The sequence below is a fragment of the Pterocles gutturalis genome, unplaced genomic scaffold (genome assembly GCF_000699245.1).
Source record: "Pterocles gutturalis isolate BGI_N339 unplaced genomic scaffold, ASM69924v1 scaffold15418, whole genome shotgun sequence".
Classification (NCBI taxonomy): domain Eukaryota; kingdom Metazoa; phylum Chordata; class Aves; order Pterocliformes; family Pteroclidae; genus Pterocles; species Pterocles gutturalis.
Window position 1 is genome coordinate 1 of NW_010125837.1, and position 20,108 is coordinate 20,108.

The 20,108-nt window shown below is 47.1% G+C and overlaps 1 protein-coding gene and 1 pseudogene across 1 annotated transcript in view; both read right to left on the reverse strand.

Moving 5' to 3' along the window:
• Nucleotides 1–2,749: 2,749 nt before the first annotated feature.
• Nucleotides 2,750–7,961, reverse strand: LOC104465622 (annotated as a pseudogene).
• A 6,630-nt stretch (nucleotides 7,962–14,591) lies between these two features.
• The window catches only part of LOC104465621 (keratin, type I cytoskeletal 10-like), a 5,919-nt gene continuing 402 nt past the window's right edge, over nucleotides 14,592–20,108 (reverse strand). The window contains exons 2-10 of the mRNA XM_010078746.1: nucleotides 19,852–20,086; nucleotides 19,394–19,476; nucleotides 18,508–18,664; nucleotides 18,010–18,171; nucleotides 17,582–17,707; nucleotides 17,132–17,358; nucleotides 16,247–16,561; nucleotides 15,494–15,603; nucleotides 14,592–14,617 (exon numbers count right to left, since the gene is read on the reverse strand). Coding sequence (XP_010077048.1) covers nucleotides 14,592–14,617; nucleotides 15,494–15,603; nucleotides 16,247–16,561; nucleotides 17,132–17,358; nucleotides 17,582–17,707; nucleotides 18,010–18,171; nucleotides 18,508–18,664; nucleotides 19,394–19,476; nucleotides 19,852–20,086 — 1,441 coding nt within the window. The remainder of the gene's footprint in view (nucleotides 14,618–15,493; nucleotides 15,604–16,246; nucleotides 16,562–17,131; nucleotides 17,359–17,581; nucleotides 17,708–18,009; nucleotides 18,172–18,507; nucleotides 18,665–19,393; nucleotides 19,477–19,851; nucleotides 20,087–20,108) is intronic.

Sequence of the window (20,108 nt, forward strand, 5' to 3'; positions counted from 1 at the left end):
TGCCGAAAGTGATGTGCTAAGGGGAATTTTTTCTGAGGTAAGAAAACGCGTTACTGTTCTGGTGAGGTATGTCTGTGTTGATTCACACGAAGCATGCACTGTAATTTCATGTGGGTGGCTCTTTGTTGGATATTTTGTTGGATAATAGAATATCTCACAGCTTCTGTTAATCTGGCAATATATCACTAGGAACAGGCGTTAATGGAGGCTCCGCCTTGGCTGGCTGCTCCTTCAGTCCTCTGTGGCGAAACTCGGTATTTCAGCTTTTGTCTGCCTCCCCTGATCACCGGCAGTGATTCGTACAGCCAGCCGCCTCCAAGGGACTCTTCGTTCGTTCATTTACTTCAGCCATTTAGAAATCTACGTTAATGTACTGAAATAATTTTTTAATTTTTAAAACTACACAGAGAGCGTTGCAGTGAGTATCGTACTCTGCTGTCACTGGTGCTATTGAGGAGAGCCCTGCTGGTACTGAACTTCTGAAAGTGCAGGAGGGTGATTGCAGTCGTTTTTCTTGTTGGAGAAAACTGGGTGACAGTCACAAAAGTCATGTTTTACAAGGTAAAACATTACAACTTTTCCTATCAAAAAGCTATTTATTTTATCTGTTTTAAATGGAGTCAGAGGAAATTGAGAGGAGAAATTACAGATATTTCGTATTTTCATGATCATATTAAAACAGCCCTTTCTCAGAATATGTCCTTGAATTATATAATGCAGAAAAAAATTTTCTCAAAAGCTACAGTGACAAAGATTAGATCTGAAAAAATATAATCATTATCTGAAGAGTGAGGTGTGTTTGCCAACAGTGAGAGAGTATCTTGCGACACGAAACACGGAGTAAAAAACAATTGTGTGGTTTTTCCACTGCCTGTGCACTGGGGGATGTCCAGGGAGTTGCTTTTTCCATCTCTACTAATCAAGCTGCCGTGAAACTGAGGAAAGCCTTGAGCAGATCCACTTACTACGAACATCACATCTCTTTGTAGATGGTGTGTGCAGTTCACGTATCTAAACCAAAGAAACAGAAATCAGCGTGAGCAGAGCCTCATTCTTCCTGCTGTGTGTCACTGGGATCACAGTCAGTGATCTGCAGTCCTGCTTCATGCCAGCTCGGTACGAACACAGATGTTTCCCTGGGTGGTTTCCAGGTGTTGGGAAAGTTTGCGTGGCAATGTGACGTGGTGATGGAAATTGATTTTGCATCAGTTCTTTCAGTCCACACCCTTGTGCGTCGACCTGTTTTGCCTTTACTCCGTGGTGTAGCTCCTCTTCCACAACCCACATTTTCTTTCTATCTGCCACTAGAGGCCCCTCCCTGAGCACAGCCCTTCATCCTGCAGGTTCCTGTGCGAGTGAAATGCACCCTCCACTGTGCAGCCTGCAGGAATTTCGGCCAATGCACCCTCCACCGTGCAGCCTGCAGGAATTTCGGCCAATGCACCCTCCGCCGTGCAGCCTGCGGGAATTTCGGCCAATGCACCCTCCACCGTGCAGCCTGCGGGAATTTTGGCCCCTCGTTTGCCCCGACAGAGCCTTCTGCAGCCAGGGCTGTGAGCTGAACCTGCCCCAGGGGAGAAGCCCGGCTCGGCCGGCATGCTGGGCAGGCACTGGTGTTTCATTGTCCTTTCCCCTTTTCCGCTGCCAGGTTCACTGGGAGCTGCACAGCCTGTCCTTAGCTTCTGCTTTGGGCTGTCTAGGTTGGTAGCTGTAGGATGGACTAAGATGAGGCTGAGGAATCCAGATGCTAACTTCTCATTAAAATTAACAAAGCTGTGGTTTACCATCTGCCTACTTGGGCAGCCCTCTCTCAAATACCAGGCAGAAATTCCTGAGATTCCTCAGACGTGCACAAGAGACTGCTCTGAAAGGCCTAGGACAGTGCAGTTTGTTTCCTTTGATCTCGGAATTTGTCAGTCTCCAGAAGGCAAAGGTTTTTTTTCAAGTAAGTCTCTGGAAAGGGGTTTTATGCGTGGGGGTGGGCTGCAGTGAAACAAGCTACTGTTTGTTTTCATGAGCACAGTAGTTGTCCCAATCGATGGAGAAAGCTATCCTATAATTTCTTTGAAATAATGACTATAAAAAAGCTGGACAGAAGCAAATGCAACTCCCAAAGAATAGCTGATAACAGGAGAGCTCTTTCTGATTATTTGCTTGGTGGCTTGCTCCGCCATGTTGCAGAGCTCAGCTCCACAAGAGCATCTGGCACGTTATTAGAAAACAGGCACGGCACAGGATGCTCCAAGAAGGTTGTGATCTGCCCTGAATGCTCAGAAATTGGGCTTTAACTCTAAATTTAATTATCAACTGCTGTAATGTATCATCAACTTTTCTCCCTAGAGGCTTGTGTTGCCATGTGTTGCTGTGTATTTTCCTTTTAAGTGTTTACACCCAGAAGAAAGCCTGCACACAGGATGCTGGTTGCATCAGACAGAAATGAAGTTTTATTAGCGACATTTTCCTGATACAGAACAACCCAAGTAACAAACAGGAAGAATCTGTAAAGCAAGCAGCTCAGGTGCTGATGGTTGAAGCTGCAGAGCGTTGCAGGCAGAAGAAGCGCGTAGCATGCGTGGCGTGGGCGGGGGGCCCAGTGTGTAGCTCTGACGGGTCTTTTCGGATAGATGGCATCAGCAACGCTGAGGAACTGGTGAGAACATCTGTCTCCTCAGGAGCACGGGGAATGTAGAGGGTTTGGGCCAATTTCCGTTTGAAAGGTCTTGCGCTTTGGGATCCTCGATGTAAATTCTTAGTCGAAAGATTTTCTTCCATACCCTGTGTAGAGGTGAAGAAAGCATTAATCTCTTCAGCACTGGCACTGCACCTCTGAGGCACTGGTGTTCACCAGACAGAAGAGAAGCTTGATTATGTGATAGGAGACCGTAGGCATTCCAAAAGCATAAAGGAAAACTTCATCATGGTACAAAAGCATTTTTGAGGTTCTTCAAAGAATGAGAGAGATGAAGAAAAGCAGCTGGGGTTTAGCTACGTGGTTGTCTGGTGTGACCCACAAAACTGAGTAGAAATGGAATGTGTTTCTTAAGCAGAATTGGTGCTTTGCACACAAATAGGAAAGAATTTTTAATAACAGTAAGTGTAACACTTTTCAGAAATTTGAGTTTATCCTCGGTACTGTGCCCCGGAAGAGTGTGTTGGTGCAGTGTGTCTGAGCATCTGTTAGTAAGGATGGGACTGAGAGGACAGTGTTCTCACCTTGGCTTTCACCACCACTCCTGCAGGACTGAGAATGGGAAGATGAAGAGTAGGAGTGGGAACTACTGACGCTTCCTGAGATCCTTCCTCCTCCGCCTCCTCCTCCGCCTCCTCCTCCAACAATACTACCGCTTCCTCCACTTGCTCCTCCGATTCCTCCTCCACCACTTCCTCCTCCCACTCCTCCAGAGGAAACGCTACCACCTCCATATCCACCACTCACACTGCTACCTCCTCCTCCAACTCCTCCTCCTGTTGTACTGCCAGAGGAAATGCCACTGCTTCCATGTCCCCCTCCATGTCCCCCTCCATATCCACCAGCTCCTCCTACTCTTCCTCCAGAAGAATAGCCACCACCTCCTATTCTACCGCCTCCTATGCCTCCTCCCATTCCTCCTCCTGTTCCTCCTGCTGGGATTCTGCAAAGAGAAAGAAAAAGAAAAAAAAGAGTTAATCAAATGCGTTTTTGATCTCAGAGGAGCTCTATCTATAGATGCTGCACAGAAGCCTGCACTTCTCGTGTCTGTACTTCTCCTTTTTAGAACCTAGCACAGATCAGCAAGACAACGGATGGAGTGCCAGAAATCAACCCCTCTTTCAATTTCAGCTGGAACAGACGAGTTCTGCTTTTCCCACATTCTGCTCAGATATTTCTTGCAAGATTGAGCGTTGCTGCTTTTTCAGTGGGTGGTGTCACTGTGCTCCAAACGGGAAGGGCAGAACATGAAGCTGTAGCTGTTCGTTCAGGAGCCACTTACAAGCGTAAGGGAAAGCGAAGTAGCTTGAACTGTCAAAGAACTGCACACTGAGACTTCTGTGAGGGTTTGGAAAACTATGGTCATTTTTCTGCTTACACTCTTTTCGAAGATGACTTCTGTCTCTTTGGGTCCTGGCCTTTTCTGGACCCAAGGTAAAGGCAAGGGTGTCTACGTGGGTCTCCCTGACCAGCCTCAAATCAGTAGTTCAGAATTTCTGCATTGATTTTTCCTTACATGATTTATATTCTGAACAGGTTTGCCAAGACATCTCTAGTACCTCAAACCTGAGGGCTGATTGCTCAAGATAGCTGCATTAGCCTCATTTCAGTACAAAATCTGTTCTGCAAATCTCGACTGTTAATTTCCTGACTTTGTGACTAATCTGGCAGCCCTGGGTTTCACACTGTGCTGTGTTCTTTTGTCAGTTTACATACGCAAGGTCCTGCTGCCCTTCCTCCAGCAGTGCCCGGTACTGAGCAATCTCCTGCTCCAGGCGGGTCTTGATGCCCAGGAGCATCTTGTACTCTTCGTTCTGACTCTCCATCTCGCAGCGGATGCTGGCCAGCTCCTCCTCCAAGGGGATGATCAGACTCTGGATCTGCTGCAGCTGCATGTTATAGCGGCGTTCTGTGTCTTCCAGGTTGGATTGCAAAGAGTCTACCTGCAAATGGAAACCAAAATAGAGTGTTGATGGGAACGTGGCAAGTTTATCTCATTTTCGTGGAAAAACTGGAGATGTTCACAAACCAGAAAAAGTACATTTTTGAAGATAAGTAATCCAGCATCCCGTTCTCCGCAGCTGGAGTACTCTCGGGGTGTAACCGTTCTTTCATTCTAACACCACATACAGCCGGTCTCACAGTGGAACAGAGGCAAACACCTTTACCTACCATGCTGACTTGTGACTGCAGCTCAATTTCCAGGCTCTGGTATTCACGTCTCAGCTCAGAGATCTGTTGGTTGCTTGACTGTATCTCCTGGCCACTTGAGTGGACTTGTTGATTAACTTCTTCCATCTGAAAAATTCACATACAAAGCAGAGGTATTTCTGATAACAAGAAAACATTGTGGGGCTGACATAAAAGCATTGAGAAAGCAATTAATAAGGATGAAGAAAACTGTACTGGAGACTGACTGTGTGTGTTTGTCCCACAGGCCACTCTGCTGACTCACTCCGTGTCATTCACCTGCTACTGGAACGCAGAGATTCTCCATGCTCCATGTAACCTTCATACTCCAGAACTGACCTGCTGCACTAGACTGCTTAACGTCATTCAAACTTAATGCCCCATAAATAATACGTGAGAAGTTGCCCTTCCTCTGCTAGATGTAAATAGCTCCAGTTCTTTGGGAAAGATGCAGCAACTGAAGAAACCCTGTGCTTTACCTTGGCTTCGTACCAGCTTTCCACCTCTCTCCGGTTGTTCTCAATAAGCCGTTCGTATTCATGACGCATTTCATTCAATTTTTCCATCAAGTTAGTGCCAGGAGTAGCATTGACCTCCACATTGACATCACCACTAGACTGTGTTTGCAGTCCTTTAATTTCCTGAAAAAAACCACAAAAAACCCCAGCAGGTTGTCAGAGGGTGAAGGTCAGGAGGAGTGTCATAGTTTCAAATACAGAAGAAGAAAGGGACACAGCTAGGGATGCTGCGTACTCCTGAAAATCAAAGCCAGCTTCTGTCAAATGGGATGATCAAAGCCAGCCGCTGAAATCTGGTTACTGGTAGTGGAAGAAACCCACAGGCAATTCTGAGTGTTGAGTTTTCATTAGTTGTTATTTTAAAGTGTAGAGAAACTTACCTCTTCGTGGTTCTTCTTAAGATAGATCAGTTCCTCTTTCAGGGATTCAAACTGTGTCTCCAGGTCAGATCTGGCAAGAGTCAGTTGATCCAAAAGCGGACGTAATCCGTTAATATCACTTGCCACACTCTGGTGGAGAGTATATTCAGTTTCGTACCTAAATGACAAAGAAGAAAGAGTAAAAAATGCTGCCAGACCTCTTTGTTTGTTGTCTTGATTGTGAACAATCCCCTTCGGTACATCTTTGGTCTTTAATCCCATTGCTCAGTTGTTAAAAGGAAGGCCCTAATTCTCTGTCCATCTCCAGTATGTTTGATTTTAGTAGAATTTCTCCCTGAGATCTATATGATGAGGATTGTGCTTGTAAATCTCTGTGCAAGGATGGAGGAACTCAGTCTGTGGTCCTTTAAGTGGTACTCTTCAATAACTAGTCCGGACAAAAACAAGGAAAACTAACACAAAGTCATTCTCAGAATGTTTTTTCCAGCAACCTCATGTTCTGTCACTGGGGCCAAGAGGCTGTAGCCCCTGCAGAGATGAATTGGCAACGTGAGCTCATGGCAGGTGAGGGGAGGTGGGACGGGATGAGGCAGGGAGGGCAAGACTCACTTCAGTCTGAAGTCATCCACGGTCATTCTGGTGTTGTCAATGTCCAGAAGGATCTTGTTAAGGTCCACGTTTGCACCGACGATCTGAAAGGGAGAGGGCAGGTGTTACCTGGTCGGTTGTCTTTTCAGGCTGACACACAGGCAGGGAAGGAATAGCTGTGCAGAACAGAGTGCAGAGTATCTTCAGGGTCATGGCAAGCCTGCCTAGAGCTGCAGGAGCTATGTAGAGAGAGTTTATTGCTTCCAGGTAAAAGAAAGTGCCTTTGCTGTCACCTTTGGTTTACAAATATCCATTAAAAATGCAATATCTTGTTGGAAAGAGCAACTTAATGAACTCCTCATGTTCCAAAAACAGGGGGAAAACGTCATTCCCACTGCATTCAGCAGCAGCCACACTGATGTTGGTTGGTTAAATGGCCAAGGGCTAGAATTAGACTAAACGCACAGTTTGGCTCATCCTGTGTGTTCACAACGAGATGCAGTTGATATGGCCACTGGAAGCACAACATAAGCAAGCGGTGATTGTCTCTCCTGGTAAGGAGAGCGAGGACGAACACGCACAGGAGCACTGGACCTGCCCCATCATGGGTGCACTGGTGATGATCTGCCATTGCACCAAACGGTGCTGCCTGCACCAAATACAAGTGTGCCGGAGTACACACATCACCCACAGCAGAGAACAGCTGGCCAGGCTTTGTCCCCACACCAGTCTGCTTCCTGGCTGAAACAAAAGAGGGGATGCATTGCCCCAAAGAGGCATCTTGTGCTGCAGGAGGCAAGTGCCGTTCTAATAGAGTCTGTTCAAAGTTAGTCAAATTATATCATACCTGGTTCTGCAGGTCTTCGATTGTGCTGTAATAGTGGCTGTAGTCCCTGGCAGAAGTGGGACCTTGATTTTGATACCACTCCCTGATCAGATGTTCAAGTTGAGTATTTTCATCCTCCAAGCGTCGCACTTTATCCAAGTAAGAAGCCAGGCGATCATTAAGGTTCTGCATGGTCAACTTTTCATTTGTGGAGAGCAAGCTGGCATCTTCACCAAACCCCCCTCCACCAAGCCCCCTCCGCCATAGCCACCCCCAAAGCCACCAGCACCCCCAAAGCCCCCACTACTCCCAAAGCCCCCACTGCTCCCAAAGCCACTAAACCCACCTCCGCTGTATCCACCACCACCAAAATTACCTCCACCGAGGCCGGCTCCGTAACCACCTCCCATTCCCCCAAAGCTACCCCCACCGGATCCAAATCCTCCTCCCATGCTTCCACAGCCTATTCCTCCTCCATAGCCGCCACCACCCCCTCTCCCGCCATAGCTGCTGCGGCTGATCCTCCCGCAGCTGCCACTGCTGAAGCCCGCTCCGTAGCTGCTCCTGGAAACTCCTCCACCAAAGCTTCTCCCGGAGAAGCCTCCGCTTCCTCCAGAGGAGGTGTATTTTCTAGTGGACACTGAGGAGTATCCACCAGACTTATGTCCTCCGTAGCTGCTGCTCCCTCCACCACCTCCACCACCTCCACCACCACCTCCTCCACTGCTAATTCTAGAGCTACTCGTCGAAGACTTGGTGCCACAGCTCATAGTGACAGCAGGTGAGAGTCTAACCACAGTCCCAAATCGAGGTGCACAGCCTGATAAGAGTCAGGACTGTAAATTTTCATCCCCGGCTCTCTCTCTTTATACTTTTGACAGTGGGTGTCACCATCAGGGTGTTTCCTTCTCCCAGGGCATTTACCAACCTTGTTGTTTGTGCCAAGAATAATTTGCTGAACAATATTTTTGTGCTGATATCTCAGGCAATCTAGCCCATTGCGGGTTTTATGGTGTTGGTTTGAGACCAAACGTTGGATTTCTTTCGGGTGGCATTCTTTTCATTGAGTTTTTCTGGCATAGGCAGTCTTTAGCCTCTCGCAGCCTGGATCTTCTTCATGATGGAAAAGCCCCTTTGTACAGGATCCTCTGGAAACTACTGTCGAGATAGCGTGTACCTGAGAGATCTATACAGGGAGAATTTTTGTTCTCAGTTCTTCCCTAAAAGAAAGAAGATGAGGCCCGAAGCTCTGACGTTAGGCTGTGCATTTATTTGTCCAGTAATTAATCTGCTTTCTTTGCTCAGATTTTTGTAGATGCTGTTGTCAAAGACTATAGTTCTCTTTCGCTCTTTCGTATTTTAGACATTTAGGATCTTCTACACTGCTTGTGTTCTTTTTCTCTCTATACATGGTAGTGCGAGAGTTTTATTAATAGCACTGTATGTCTTGCCTGTTTAGATTGTCTGAATTTTCTGTCCCTGCCATCACTTAGGGGACACATTTATTGATACAAGAAGCATATTTCAAGCAATGCAGAGGGATTCGTATTTAAAAATCAAAATCCTTCCTTTGTGAAGAAAGTGATGATACAGCACACTAGATAGCTAAGTCCTGGAAATTAAAGAGAAAAAAAATTGGGTTTTTTTGGCTAAAGAGCTGTTGATCTAAAATAGTAGGAAGATTAAGGATACTTTAATTGTGTTATAAAGTCAATTGTGGCACAATTAAAAACTGTATTAATGCAGACAATGACCTATAAACTACTGTGTGGGAAGACCTTTTATGTTTAATATAAAAGTGCTCGTTCTCCCTGTTGGTACGGAGCCGTATATGACAGGTGTATACAGCTCCCAGCACAGAGAGCCTGGAGACTCTGAGGAAAGTTGAGAGGCTCTTCACACAAATCAGTTCAAAGCAGACTGTTTACCACAAAAGAAATGAGACCGTACTTCAGTCTTGTGCTGATCCCCAGAACCCTGCCCGGGCTGGACGGTCGGTGGTTTTCGCCCCCAGTTGATGGATTTGGTGCCAGAGGGTCTGGGGACAGCACTGCGTGTTTCTGAGCAGCCCGAGCTTGGGCACACAGTGCTGACTGCCTCTGTGCTTCCCGATGGCCGTCACCCACAAAAACACACTGGTGGGAGAGTATTCATCTTTGTCCTGGGTGAAAACGAAATATTCTGGTTGAAATGCAGAGTCTCCCTTCCCCAGCACCCCTTAGCTCAATTCTTACACTGCAAGCCTTGGTGAGAAATGTATGTCTTGGTTTTTAGTACAGTCGAGGCTTTGTTCCTGCAGACAGCCAGTCCCCACCGCTCGGGTCCAAACGACGGCAGAACCATCAGCATCTGTGGCCCGGCTGCGGACGGACCCCTGACCGTCCCAGTTTGGGGACCGTTTCCCAGGGACGGTTTGGTTCTGTGTCACTGAAATGTCCTCACCGCCTTTCGTCCTCTCTGTGACTGATCCTCTGCTGACTGCAGGGTTTGATGGAATTCACCCATCTCCTCCTACAGCTGGGTGCAGGCACAAGGAGGGCACATCCCGGGGGCTGGCCCCCCGCTGCCCTGTTCCCGGCACCTTCGCCCAGAGCTCTCGCAGGGGTCGGGGCAGCGCAGTCCCTGCGCTCCAGAGCCCGTCTCGGTTCGGAGCTGCCTGTACGTTCGTACTCTCTGCTCTCAGGCTCCACGTGCGTGATGCTTTTACAGCGGTGTTTCCGCCTCTTAGCTTCTGGTCTTGTTTATGTTGAATTGGGGATTCTTTAACATTTTCTGCTTGAATCCTTTCCCCTGTCCTTTGCGCTGTGCTTTTGCCAGCGTTGCTTTATTGCTGCTTATGCAACCTCTTTCAAAAGCTCTCTGATTTTATCTTGCTATTTGATACACTCCGTGGCTCAAAGGTGATGAAAGATTCCGGGTAGCGTGATGAGGTGATAATTTCTCCTTGGTTGACAGCTGGAGGACGGTAGTGTCACCTCAGCAGCGTAAACACCGTTCCTAGGCTTCTGCGGGCTCTGCCGCTGGTGCTGAAGGATGTAGCTTCCTACAGGCAAAATGTTTTTTCTTTTTCGTGTTGTTCTGCCTTTGTGTCTGGGTAATGTCATTTTGGTCAGGGGGGCCCTTTATCACAGATTCCACTACGTTAGTGTAAAATTGATTATCACATTCAGCTCTCCATCGGCGATTCCGGTGAGATTCCTGCTCCATGCCGTACGGACAAGCCAGGATAACCTCTGGGCTTGTTAGCAATAATGAGGAAAAAATCCTCTGGAATTATTAAAACAAGAGTAAAACCATTTGCCAGAAGAGTCTCTTAACCTGTTTATTACTTTCTGAGAACCTACATTGATTCCTGTTTTATTTGTAGGTTGTCTTTTTCTACGTGTATTCGTTCAGAGCAGGGGCTTGTCCAGAGCGGAAGGTTCTTCTGATGTGGGCACAGCTTGGTGTGTGCTTGGGAAATACTTCCAAAAATAAAAGTAATGAAAGAGAAGAAAGAGTCAAGCCATTGAGGGTGGAGAACTTCAGCCAGCCTCAACATTTCATTTTGGTTCTATATTCTTGCCACAACTTCTATACAAGGGAGGAACACAAATACAGGATTTTACCTTTAGATCTTTGGAAGCTTTCAAGTGACGTGCTCATGGGATGTTCCCTTTTGGGATTTAGTGTTGCTATTATTTCCCTTTTGTTCCTAGTTCAATCTTAGCACTTTCTGTAGAAATCCTGGTGCCTAGTAAGATGTGCCGTATTCTTAACAGCTGAGCATGTTCCCCTGGGGTATTTTGTCTCTTTCAGTCACTGTTCTCAGCAATGGACTATGTCTCTGTGGACTATGGTACTAAGGTACCTGAAAAATCCAACCGAGCGACGAGTACTTCATCCTCTCATAAAGCCACATACATCGAATTCCCTCCTGGCAAATTCTGATTTATTGATTATTAAATATTTAACTGTGCAAATATTGACAAACCAGAGAAGATCCATTCTGTGGACAGGATGGATTTTTCCTTTCTGACCCTTATATTTTTTTTTTCTCCGATGCTTTCCGCTGCTGTGTTGTGTGGATGATGTAAAGTTTATAATTTATGGAATCATGTAAAAGAAACCGGCGATTTTAGGACCGTTTCTGATCTCTTTCCTCTACATGACGCCCAGTTCAACCACTGGTGTTGGGGTGTTGGCGCAGCATCCCCAGCACTGTACACCATGGCTGTTTCCAAATCGGCCCCGAAACAGGACACACGCTGCCGCAGCCACCGGCGTTCCCAGCCTGCTGAGGAGCTGGATGTGGTGACACGGGGTTACTGCTGCTCGTTCAGCTCAGCACATGCCCCGTTCCAAGTACAGCCGGCGTTCTTTCTCTCTCTATTGTTTTCCTTTGGAGCAGGCCTCCGCGATACCCGTCACAGCGGCGGCTGCCTGGCACGGGGATGGGGACAGCCCGGGAGCAGCCCGTGCTGCTGCGAAATGGTGAACTTCCCTGCGCTCATCCTGAGCAGAACGTAGCCCAGGTAGCGTTTGACAGTCAATAGAGCTGACAATTAATGCTAAACAAAAGAGAGATCAGCAGAATATGCGCACAGGCAATTTGGAAATGACACCTCTGCCTGCAGATGGACGAAGGAATTGCGCTCGGAGTGCTGAAGGCGATCACACAGGAGCGTGCGTGCACATCTGGTTTTGCCTACGGTGGTTCTGAAGGTCCTGTTCCAACACGCACACCGTTTTCTTCTCAGAGCACTAATAGGAACACCAGATAAGTATCCAAATTGCAACATTTTGTGCTCATAAAATTAAAGCTTATTATGCTAATTAATGCCTAACAAAATGCGTGCAAATAAAAAGTGCGGGGATCTCCTCACTGCTCCTCACTGGTGTCCCATTTTAAGCACTCACTAGGCTTGGACATCTGACAATACAAGATCTGTATTTCTCACTCCTGCTTTGCGGCAGTTTTGCTTTTCTAGCTCTGTTCCTCCAGTTAAGTTTTTTTGTGGTGTCGTTATTATAACCAGCCTGTTCTTTCCGTGAGCACTGCTGCCGATAACCTAGATGCAGATTTTGTGTATGCACAATGGCAAAAGGAGGGATACTGAAACTGGCACTTTCCTCCAGGGTATAGGAAGAAATCATCTCAGTGCAGTCTTCTTTTTGGCTGTAATGAGCACTAATGCCATGATTAAGTGGAGGTTTTTATGTTTGTTGGTGGGTTGTGTTTATTTTGTCACACACTGTAACACGTCACTTCATTTCAGTGCAATTTCTTCCTCAAGGTTCGATGCACAGATGACAGGTGATGAGATAACTGGCAGTAAAACACTAAAAGTGAGTTGTATTTTTGGAAAGAAGGACAGAACGAAGAGGCATCCCTAGTCCTCAGAGGTGCTACGGTGGAGCAGCAGGCTCCCGCACGTCCGTGCTGCTCCTCCTTCGGAGCCTCTGTGAGGCCAGAGGCCGGTGATGGGCTGTAAATCATTCTGGAAAAGCCGGGAAGCGTGCACTCAGCAGAGAGTTGATCAGAGATCAGCTTGGCAGGCTCCGAGGAGGTGTGAGAAGCAGGGCGGCTCTGTTAGAGATTCTTTCCTTTGGGCTGTTTGGTACCTTGACGAGACGGGTCTCAGGGGGGTGTAAAGCAGCGGAGCAAGCAGGGAGGGTGGCTTTGGGGACAGCTGGCAATATGGAGACAAGTACGGTGTGATGCTGCAAGGGCTTTAGAACTGCGGTCGGTGATTTTGCAACAGGAGGGAGGTGGGAGCGCCTTGCAAACACAACCAATGCCGCCGTTTGCCTGGCAGGTCAGGGCTGTCGGCGCGCGGTTATGTGTGGAGCCGTCCTTCACGGAGAGCAGCCAGGTCCTCAGGCCCCCAGACAGAATGGTCAGAAAAAAAAATCCTTTCTAGATTTTTCTTCTTTTCATATACTGATCACGCTGGCTGAGAGCCTGGTGCAAGGCAGTGCAGTGAATCACTGGCACAGATCTGCCCGGAACTCGGGCGCTCAGGATTCCCGTTCCCACGGTCTCCCACTCAATCGTGTTTCTCAACCTCCTCCAGTGGGTGATGCCTTCCTCAGAGTGAAAAAACAAAACTCGTGACTGTGAAACCGAGAGAGAAAAGCTGAGAGCAGTGACACTCCTGTGGTTCCCTGTGTGTTCAGGCAGGTGAGTGGAGAGCTGCCAGGGATAAGGAACGCCTCAGCGAGAAGCCCTCTGAGTTATTTTCGAGTGAAAGTCCCCGAGCCGTTCCTTTCAACCCTCCAGCCTGCAGAAGTTCTGCGTGTGCAGAGCCCACACGTTACCCAGCCTCGACAGACAGGAGAAGCACTGCGAGGGGAGGGGGCAGAGGGAACCCCTGGGGCAGTTAGCAGGAGGGACGCAGGGCTGAAATGAACAGAGGCGGTTCCGTCTGGTGCCCTCAGCGCCGTGAGCAGTCCCTCTGCGGTGTGGGCTGTCGGTGACCCTCACAGCGCCTTTGGGAATCTTTCCTCTTGGGTGTCTTTTTTTTCTTTCTCTCAACCTACCACTGGGTTTTGTAAAATCACACCTAGATATGAATAATTTGCCGATTTTCTTTGTCAGTGTGTACCTGTCTGTACTGAGAAGTGCCCTGCAGTGAAGCGCACAGCAGAGCCGGGGGTTGTTCGGCTGCCCGACAGCAGGGCACGGCTCTGACAGCAGAACCAGCCTGGGAGTTCCCTCTTCTGTAGGACCGTATGCGTGCAAATTGGTTCCTACTCCAGCTTTGTGAATTTATTTTACGTGAGAGAGAACTGCTGTCACAAAGTAGAGATCCTCTCTTTCCATGGTAGAAGTTAACAGCAGAGATCAGGAGGTTTTTCCCTGACAGTTTTCCCATTGCGGGGACTGCCAGCGCATTGTACCTGGATGGGTGTTCTTCAAAGTCTTGCCCAGTTAGTCTTAAATGGTGAATATGTTGCTGTGAACTTTTGGGTCTTATGCGTGATCTGACATGTTATCGTGTATTCCACGGGTAGGGCTTGATATTTGTAACTGGTTCAAACAAAACCGTCTGCTGAAGGAAATTTCTCCCAGACATGGCTTTCTGGTTGCATCAGAGAGAAGCAAAGATTTATTAGCAATTGGGGAGGGGGGTGTTTTTTTCTTTTTCTTTTCTTTTTTTTTTTTTTTTTACAGGAATAGCAATCACGGTAGAGATTAACTCAGGTAACAGTGATTAGGCACAGAAATGCAGATGGAAGAAGCAGGCAGGCTGTCCAGAGACTCCTCATGAGCCCCTGGAGCGGACTGTGTTGAGTAACTTGAAGAAGCGTTTGCTCTTGCTCCCCGCAGCGGCGTGATCAGACGTGGTCGGTGTAGCCTCGCTTGGTCCCAACGCCCGCTGGTGAGGTCATGCAGTGGAAGATGCTGGTTTTGCCAGTCAGTCCTCAGACCTTCTAAAACTCCCTGTTGAAAGATGGAGGGAAACAAGAGTTTATTTGAGGAAGTGTTACCTCACTTTAAAAAGTATTTTTAATCTTTCTGTTACTTCATAGTGACAGAATGTGCAGTTCCCAGTGGACTGGAATTTTTTCCCAGCTTTCTGGAAAGGTTCGAACAGTGTCACCCTTCGTCTTTGTACAAGCACGTGTGTTTGCACTTTATCAGATTAAACGCAGGGTCCTGCTGCTGTTCTCAGCTGTGTCAGTGTAAATCAGTCCTTCAGCTTAGCAGTATAAACCAGACAGATGAACTTGGAATCCGTATTTATGTGTGTATGGGTATTTACAACTAATTTTTTAAAGTTAAAGGTGGATGGCATGTATGTTTTCATCTTGCCTACCAAACTTTAGCACATGTTGGGCTGTTGCGGTCAGGTAGGGTGTTTGATCCAAGGAGGACATTCTCACAGAGGAGCTTGCAAAGCCCAGGTGTTTGTAAAAACTGGATCTCGTCTACACCAAGTCTTACAAAAAAACCCTTACTCATACACGAAAGCCTTCTGGATTCACTGCCTTTGGTTTCAGCATCTAGAGAGCCTGTGCAGTACTCTTACTTTCCACGTTGATGGCTCAGACCTTTAGGTCTATAGCCAATGCTTCCGTGACCACCTGCCAGGCTGTGACGGAAACAGCACGTTGGGGAGAAAGGCTGCGTCCGTACCTGAGATTGATATTCCTGTTACTTCCTTGATAAGAAGGAATAAATGGAAGCCTCAAAGCAGGTTCATTTTCTTTAAAAATTCAGAAGTGGGAGAGAACCTTTCTAAAAATTACAACTTGCTGGTAATTTCTAGCATTTTCAGGCATTTGTCTGAGATGCTGTCAGGACCTGGAGCCTTACCCAGTCTCATTGTTTTTATGGCTTCGGACACTTCCTCCATTGTTGCTCCTCTCTCCAATGTTCTGTTCCCTTCCAGGCAGAGCTTCAGGTTTTCAGCACCTCCTGGAACCACAGCCATGAAATCAGACATGGAAAAGACCTTTTGGTCCCTCCCCATCTTTTGCTACTTCAGGATTTTGCGGTGAATACCCCTCACATTTTAAATGTCGTGAGTGCTCCAGCTTTTTTAATCATAGAATCATGGAGTGGTTTGGGTTAGAAGGGACCTGGCTTTAACCATTTTTCCCCCTTAATACCAGTTACATTTCTAACATCTGGCTTCATTCCAAAACTACTGACTTCTCTGGTTCCCTGGATGCTTTGGATCAGGCATAATTTTTCCTTTTCTCCCTTCATTTCCTCTTTCTACACATGCCCTGATACAACTCTTCATAACAAAACTACTGACTTCTCTGGTTCCCTGGATGCTTTGGATCGGGCATAATTTTTCCTTTTCTCCCTTCTCTTTCTACACATGCCCTGATACAACTCTTCATAACATCCTCTTCATTCGAGCCACCTGTGAAAATGCTGCCATGTTGATCTCTTACTGTGTAAGAACAAATGTCAGAGTGGACTTAAAACATAATTGGGAAAAAAACAGCAAAAAAATCTCCAGATTTCCAAATACGGAAGGAAATTGTCACAGCCTTTCCTGCTGCTCAGAGAGAAATGTGAATGGGTGGATGTACTCTTTTATTCCGATTTTTACCTTGACTTTCACAGCAGCTGCCAGAGTGGGACTCGGAAGATGAAGAGTGGGAGAGGCAGGATTTGCCCCCTCCTCCACCACTGCCGCCTCCTCCACCTGAAGTTTTACCGCAGCTTCCACCTCCTGTTCTTCCTCCGCTCTCTCCACCTCCGGAAGAGGAAGTTCTTCCGTAGGATCCTCCAATTCTTCCTCCACTGCTTCCTCCTCCTGAGGACCAGCTACTTCCTCCTCCACTACTTCCTCTTCCAGAAGACCAGCTGCTTCCTCCATGACCTCCTCCTCCTGAAGATCCACCACCACCTCCTCCCTGGGAGGTGCTGTAAGGAGGAAGGGGTGTGTATGAGTAAGGTTTATAGCAACGCGACCCGTGTCTGGCTCCTGTCGGCGGTATCAAGGCCACTTTCTGACTCTCTCTGGGCTCCTTGTGTGATTGGGGAAACACCATTGGGTGGAACATGTTCTAGAGAACTGGTTTTAAACTCTCCTAATTAAGGACAAATTAACTGATCTCCAACAAAGAAGAAAAAGAAAGATAATGGATGGCTTTAGAAGTCTTTAAAAATATGTACCTTGAGTATTTCTAAAAGACAGTTATTTTCTTGCTTGCCTTTCATTTTCATGTATAACTGTACTTCCTGATTGCACTTAGGAGAAGAAATGGCAAATTATAGTTCTAAATACTTCTGTCAACAATTTATCTGGTTCATAATAATGTAGAATAATACAGCTGTGTGCAGTGCCAGCTAAGATTTCGATTCCAGATGAATTCTTGTGATTGTAGTACATATGTTAATGATGAATCAGTGCACTAGTTCCTAATACAGATATTGCTGCTCTCACCTGTTTGGATAGATAGCGTGGTCATTAACTCCTCTGAATGCACGTACCTAATATCCTGCTGCCCTTCCTCCAGCAGTGCCCGGTACTGAGCAATCTCCTGCTCCAGGCGGGTCTTGATGCCCAGGAGCATCTTGTACTCCTGGTTCTGACTCTCCATCTCGCAGCGGATGCTGGCCAGCTCCTCCTCCAAGGGGATGATGATGCTCTGGATCTGCTGCAGCTGCATGTTATAGCGGCGTTCTGTGTCTTCCAGGTTGGATTGCAAAGACTGTCCCTGAGAATGAAAGAAAAAATCGTGTTGGTGGGAATGTGGCACATTTTGGGAATGTGGCAGGATTAGAGCGTTCTAGTGCCCAAAACGAGGAAAATCTTACACGATGTCAGATGCGTGCCAAGCATCGTCAGTAAATGGAGCACCAGCCAGAGCTGATCTCCTGTCACTGCGGCAACTCCTGTGCTCTTTGCGTATCAGAGGACCAGAAGCAATCGTTACCTACCATGCTGAGCTGCGACTGCAGCTCAATTTCCAGGCTCTGATAGTCACGTCTCAGCTCCGAGATCTGCCGGTTGCTTGACTCCACTTCCTGGCCACTTGAGTGGACTTGTTGACTCACTTCCTCCATCTGAAAAATTAATACGCAGAACTGGAGTTTTGAGTTTCACTTACAATGTCAACGTGGCAGTTTCTCTTGGAACCGTCTGGCAGCACACATGGAAGCAGGGCCACTTGCATTACGGGGCTGTTCAGACTGTGCGCAGGGCTCTGCCAGTGCAGCTTAAGCCACTTGTGATTTCCTTTATTTAATCAAAGGGTTCTACCATTACATCCTAAAAGCAATGGATGTTGTTGTTCCAGGTGTCATTCATCTGCAGGAAGTTCTTACCAAAAGCTGGCAATGTGAACATTGGAATTGAAACCACTTACCTTGCTTTCATACCACCTTTCAACCTCTTCACGGTTTCTCTGAATAATGTTTTCGTATTCTTGTCTCATATCGTTCAGTTTTCTCAGCAGATCCTCTCCTGGGGCAGCGTTCACCTCCACATTCACGTCACCACTGGACTGTGTTTGCAGCGATTTCATTTCCTGCAGAGAAAACCCAGACCCAAGGCAAATAAACAAAAATGATGAAATTACTTTGTGAAAGAGTTTTGAAGTCAGTGAATTTGCACTGACATCATAAGCCATCCTGGATCCTTCCGACAACTTCTATGTGTGTGTTGGTGGTTTTCTTGTTGCTATTGTTTGGCCTTGACTCCCCAGTCATTGCTGGTGGAGAGGGACTGTGCCCAGAGCTGCGCTGGAGAGCGGGGAAGGCTGATCGGTGCAGAGGATGTTACCTGCAAAGCCTCCCCACGTTGCCAGTATTGCACGTGATCTTGTTTTCCTCTGCAGTTTGCATTTCGAGGAGCTGGCTCTTACCTCCTCATGGTTCTTCTTGAGGTCAATCATCTCCTCCTTTAGAGACTCAAACTGCATTTCCAGGTCAGACCTGCTCAGAGTCAGGTTATCCAGCAAGGGTCGCAAGCTGTTAATGTCAGCCTCCACGTTCTGCCGGAGTCCATATTCCGTCTCGTACCTGCGCCAAGGACAGTGCGGAAACGTCAGCCCTGGGCTAGGGTTTCGGTCCTTCTCCTGCTGACTTTACTGATGAAAAAGTTCACGTCCCAGTATCTCAGTGTCTGCTTTTGTGCCTCTACTTTGTAGCATATAATATCTCTCAACCAGCAGAATAATGAAACCAGCAGCCACTGCTTAAAGTTTAATGTTAATCCCTGGGCTGGGGTTTCGGTCCTTCTCCTGCTGACTTTCCTGATGAAAAAGTTCACATGTCCCAGTATCTCAGTGTCTGCTTTTGTGCCTCTGCTTTGTAGCATATAATATCTCTCAACCAGCAGAATAATGAAACCAGCAGCCACTGCTTAAAGTTTAATGTTAATATCAAAGTTTAATATTAAAATGTATTCTGTGGTCTTTTTCATTGTCTCTTCCTACTGCACACTTCTTGCAGGTTTCATCTATCTGTTTGATCTGACTCTCAGTGTGAGAAAATCACAATTTCTCTTCCCTAAGAATAAAGCGTTTTTAAAGCTTTGACTCCACAGCCGTGGGGAATATTCCCATTGAAGGTCATTACAGGAATAATGGAGAATGTTGAAGTCTACAAATGATTCCCTGCTGCCATGGAACCAGGAGGAGCCCTAGTCTCTGTGGATTGGTATTTGTTTATAGAATCAATTTAAGAAACTAAGTTGAGGAAAGTAGGAGAAAGGAAGTCAGTGCCTGGAGAAGAGAAATGTATATTTACTTTATCCTGAAGTCTTCTGCAGTCATCCTCATGTTATCCAGGTCCAAAAGGACCCTGTTGGTTTCCACAGCCGCAGTCACAAGCTGGAAGAGAAGACAATAAGCTGGGGAAAGTTTTCCCTGTGAATCTCTCAGGTTCCAAGGGACAGAACTATGAATGCGATCTCATTGTCATTCCCAGGGGTCTGAGGGGAACAGCATTTCCTGCACCCAGAGGTTTGGAAAGGTTGCTGCCAACGGCTGGTCTGTGGAGTGTGCTGTCGGGGACGTGCATCGTTTCCCCTCCTCTAGTTGGAGACGGTTGGGTGCATGGACAGAAGGTGGAATTTCAAGCACAGGGGGCACTTTCAGAGAGACACTGAGTGAGTTGAGAAGTATCCGTGCTGGGTGCCTCAAACATTTTATTCAATGACAAAAAATCTGTCAATACTTAAACTTCTCTGACAAAGAATGTCCTACCTGGTTTTGAAGGTCTTCAATTGTTCCATAATAGTGGCTGTAGTCCTTTGCACCAGTTGGACCTTGCTGCTGGTACCACTCCCTGATTAACTGCTCCAGCTGAGCATTTTCCTTTTCCAAATTTCTGACCACATCCAGGTAGGAAGCCAGACGTTCATTAAGGCTCTGCATGGTCAGCTTTTCGTTGTTGGAGAGAATTCCCACATTCCATCCCTGAAAGCCACCGCTGCCAAAGCTGCCACCACCTCCGCCAAAGC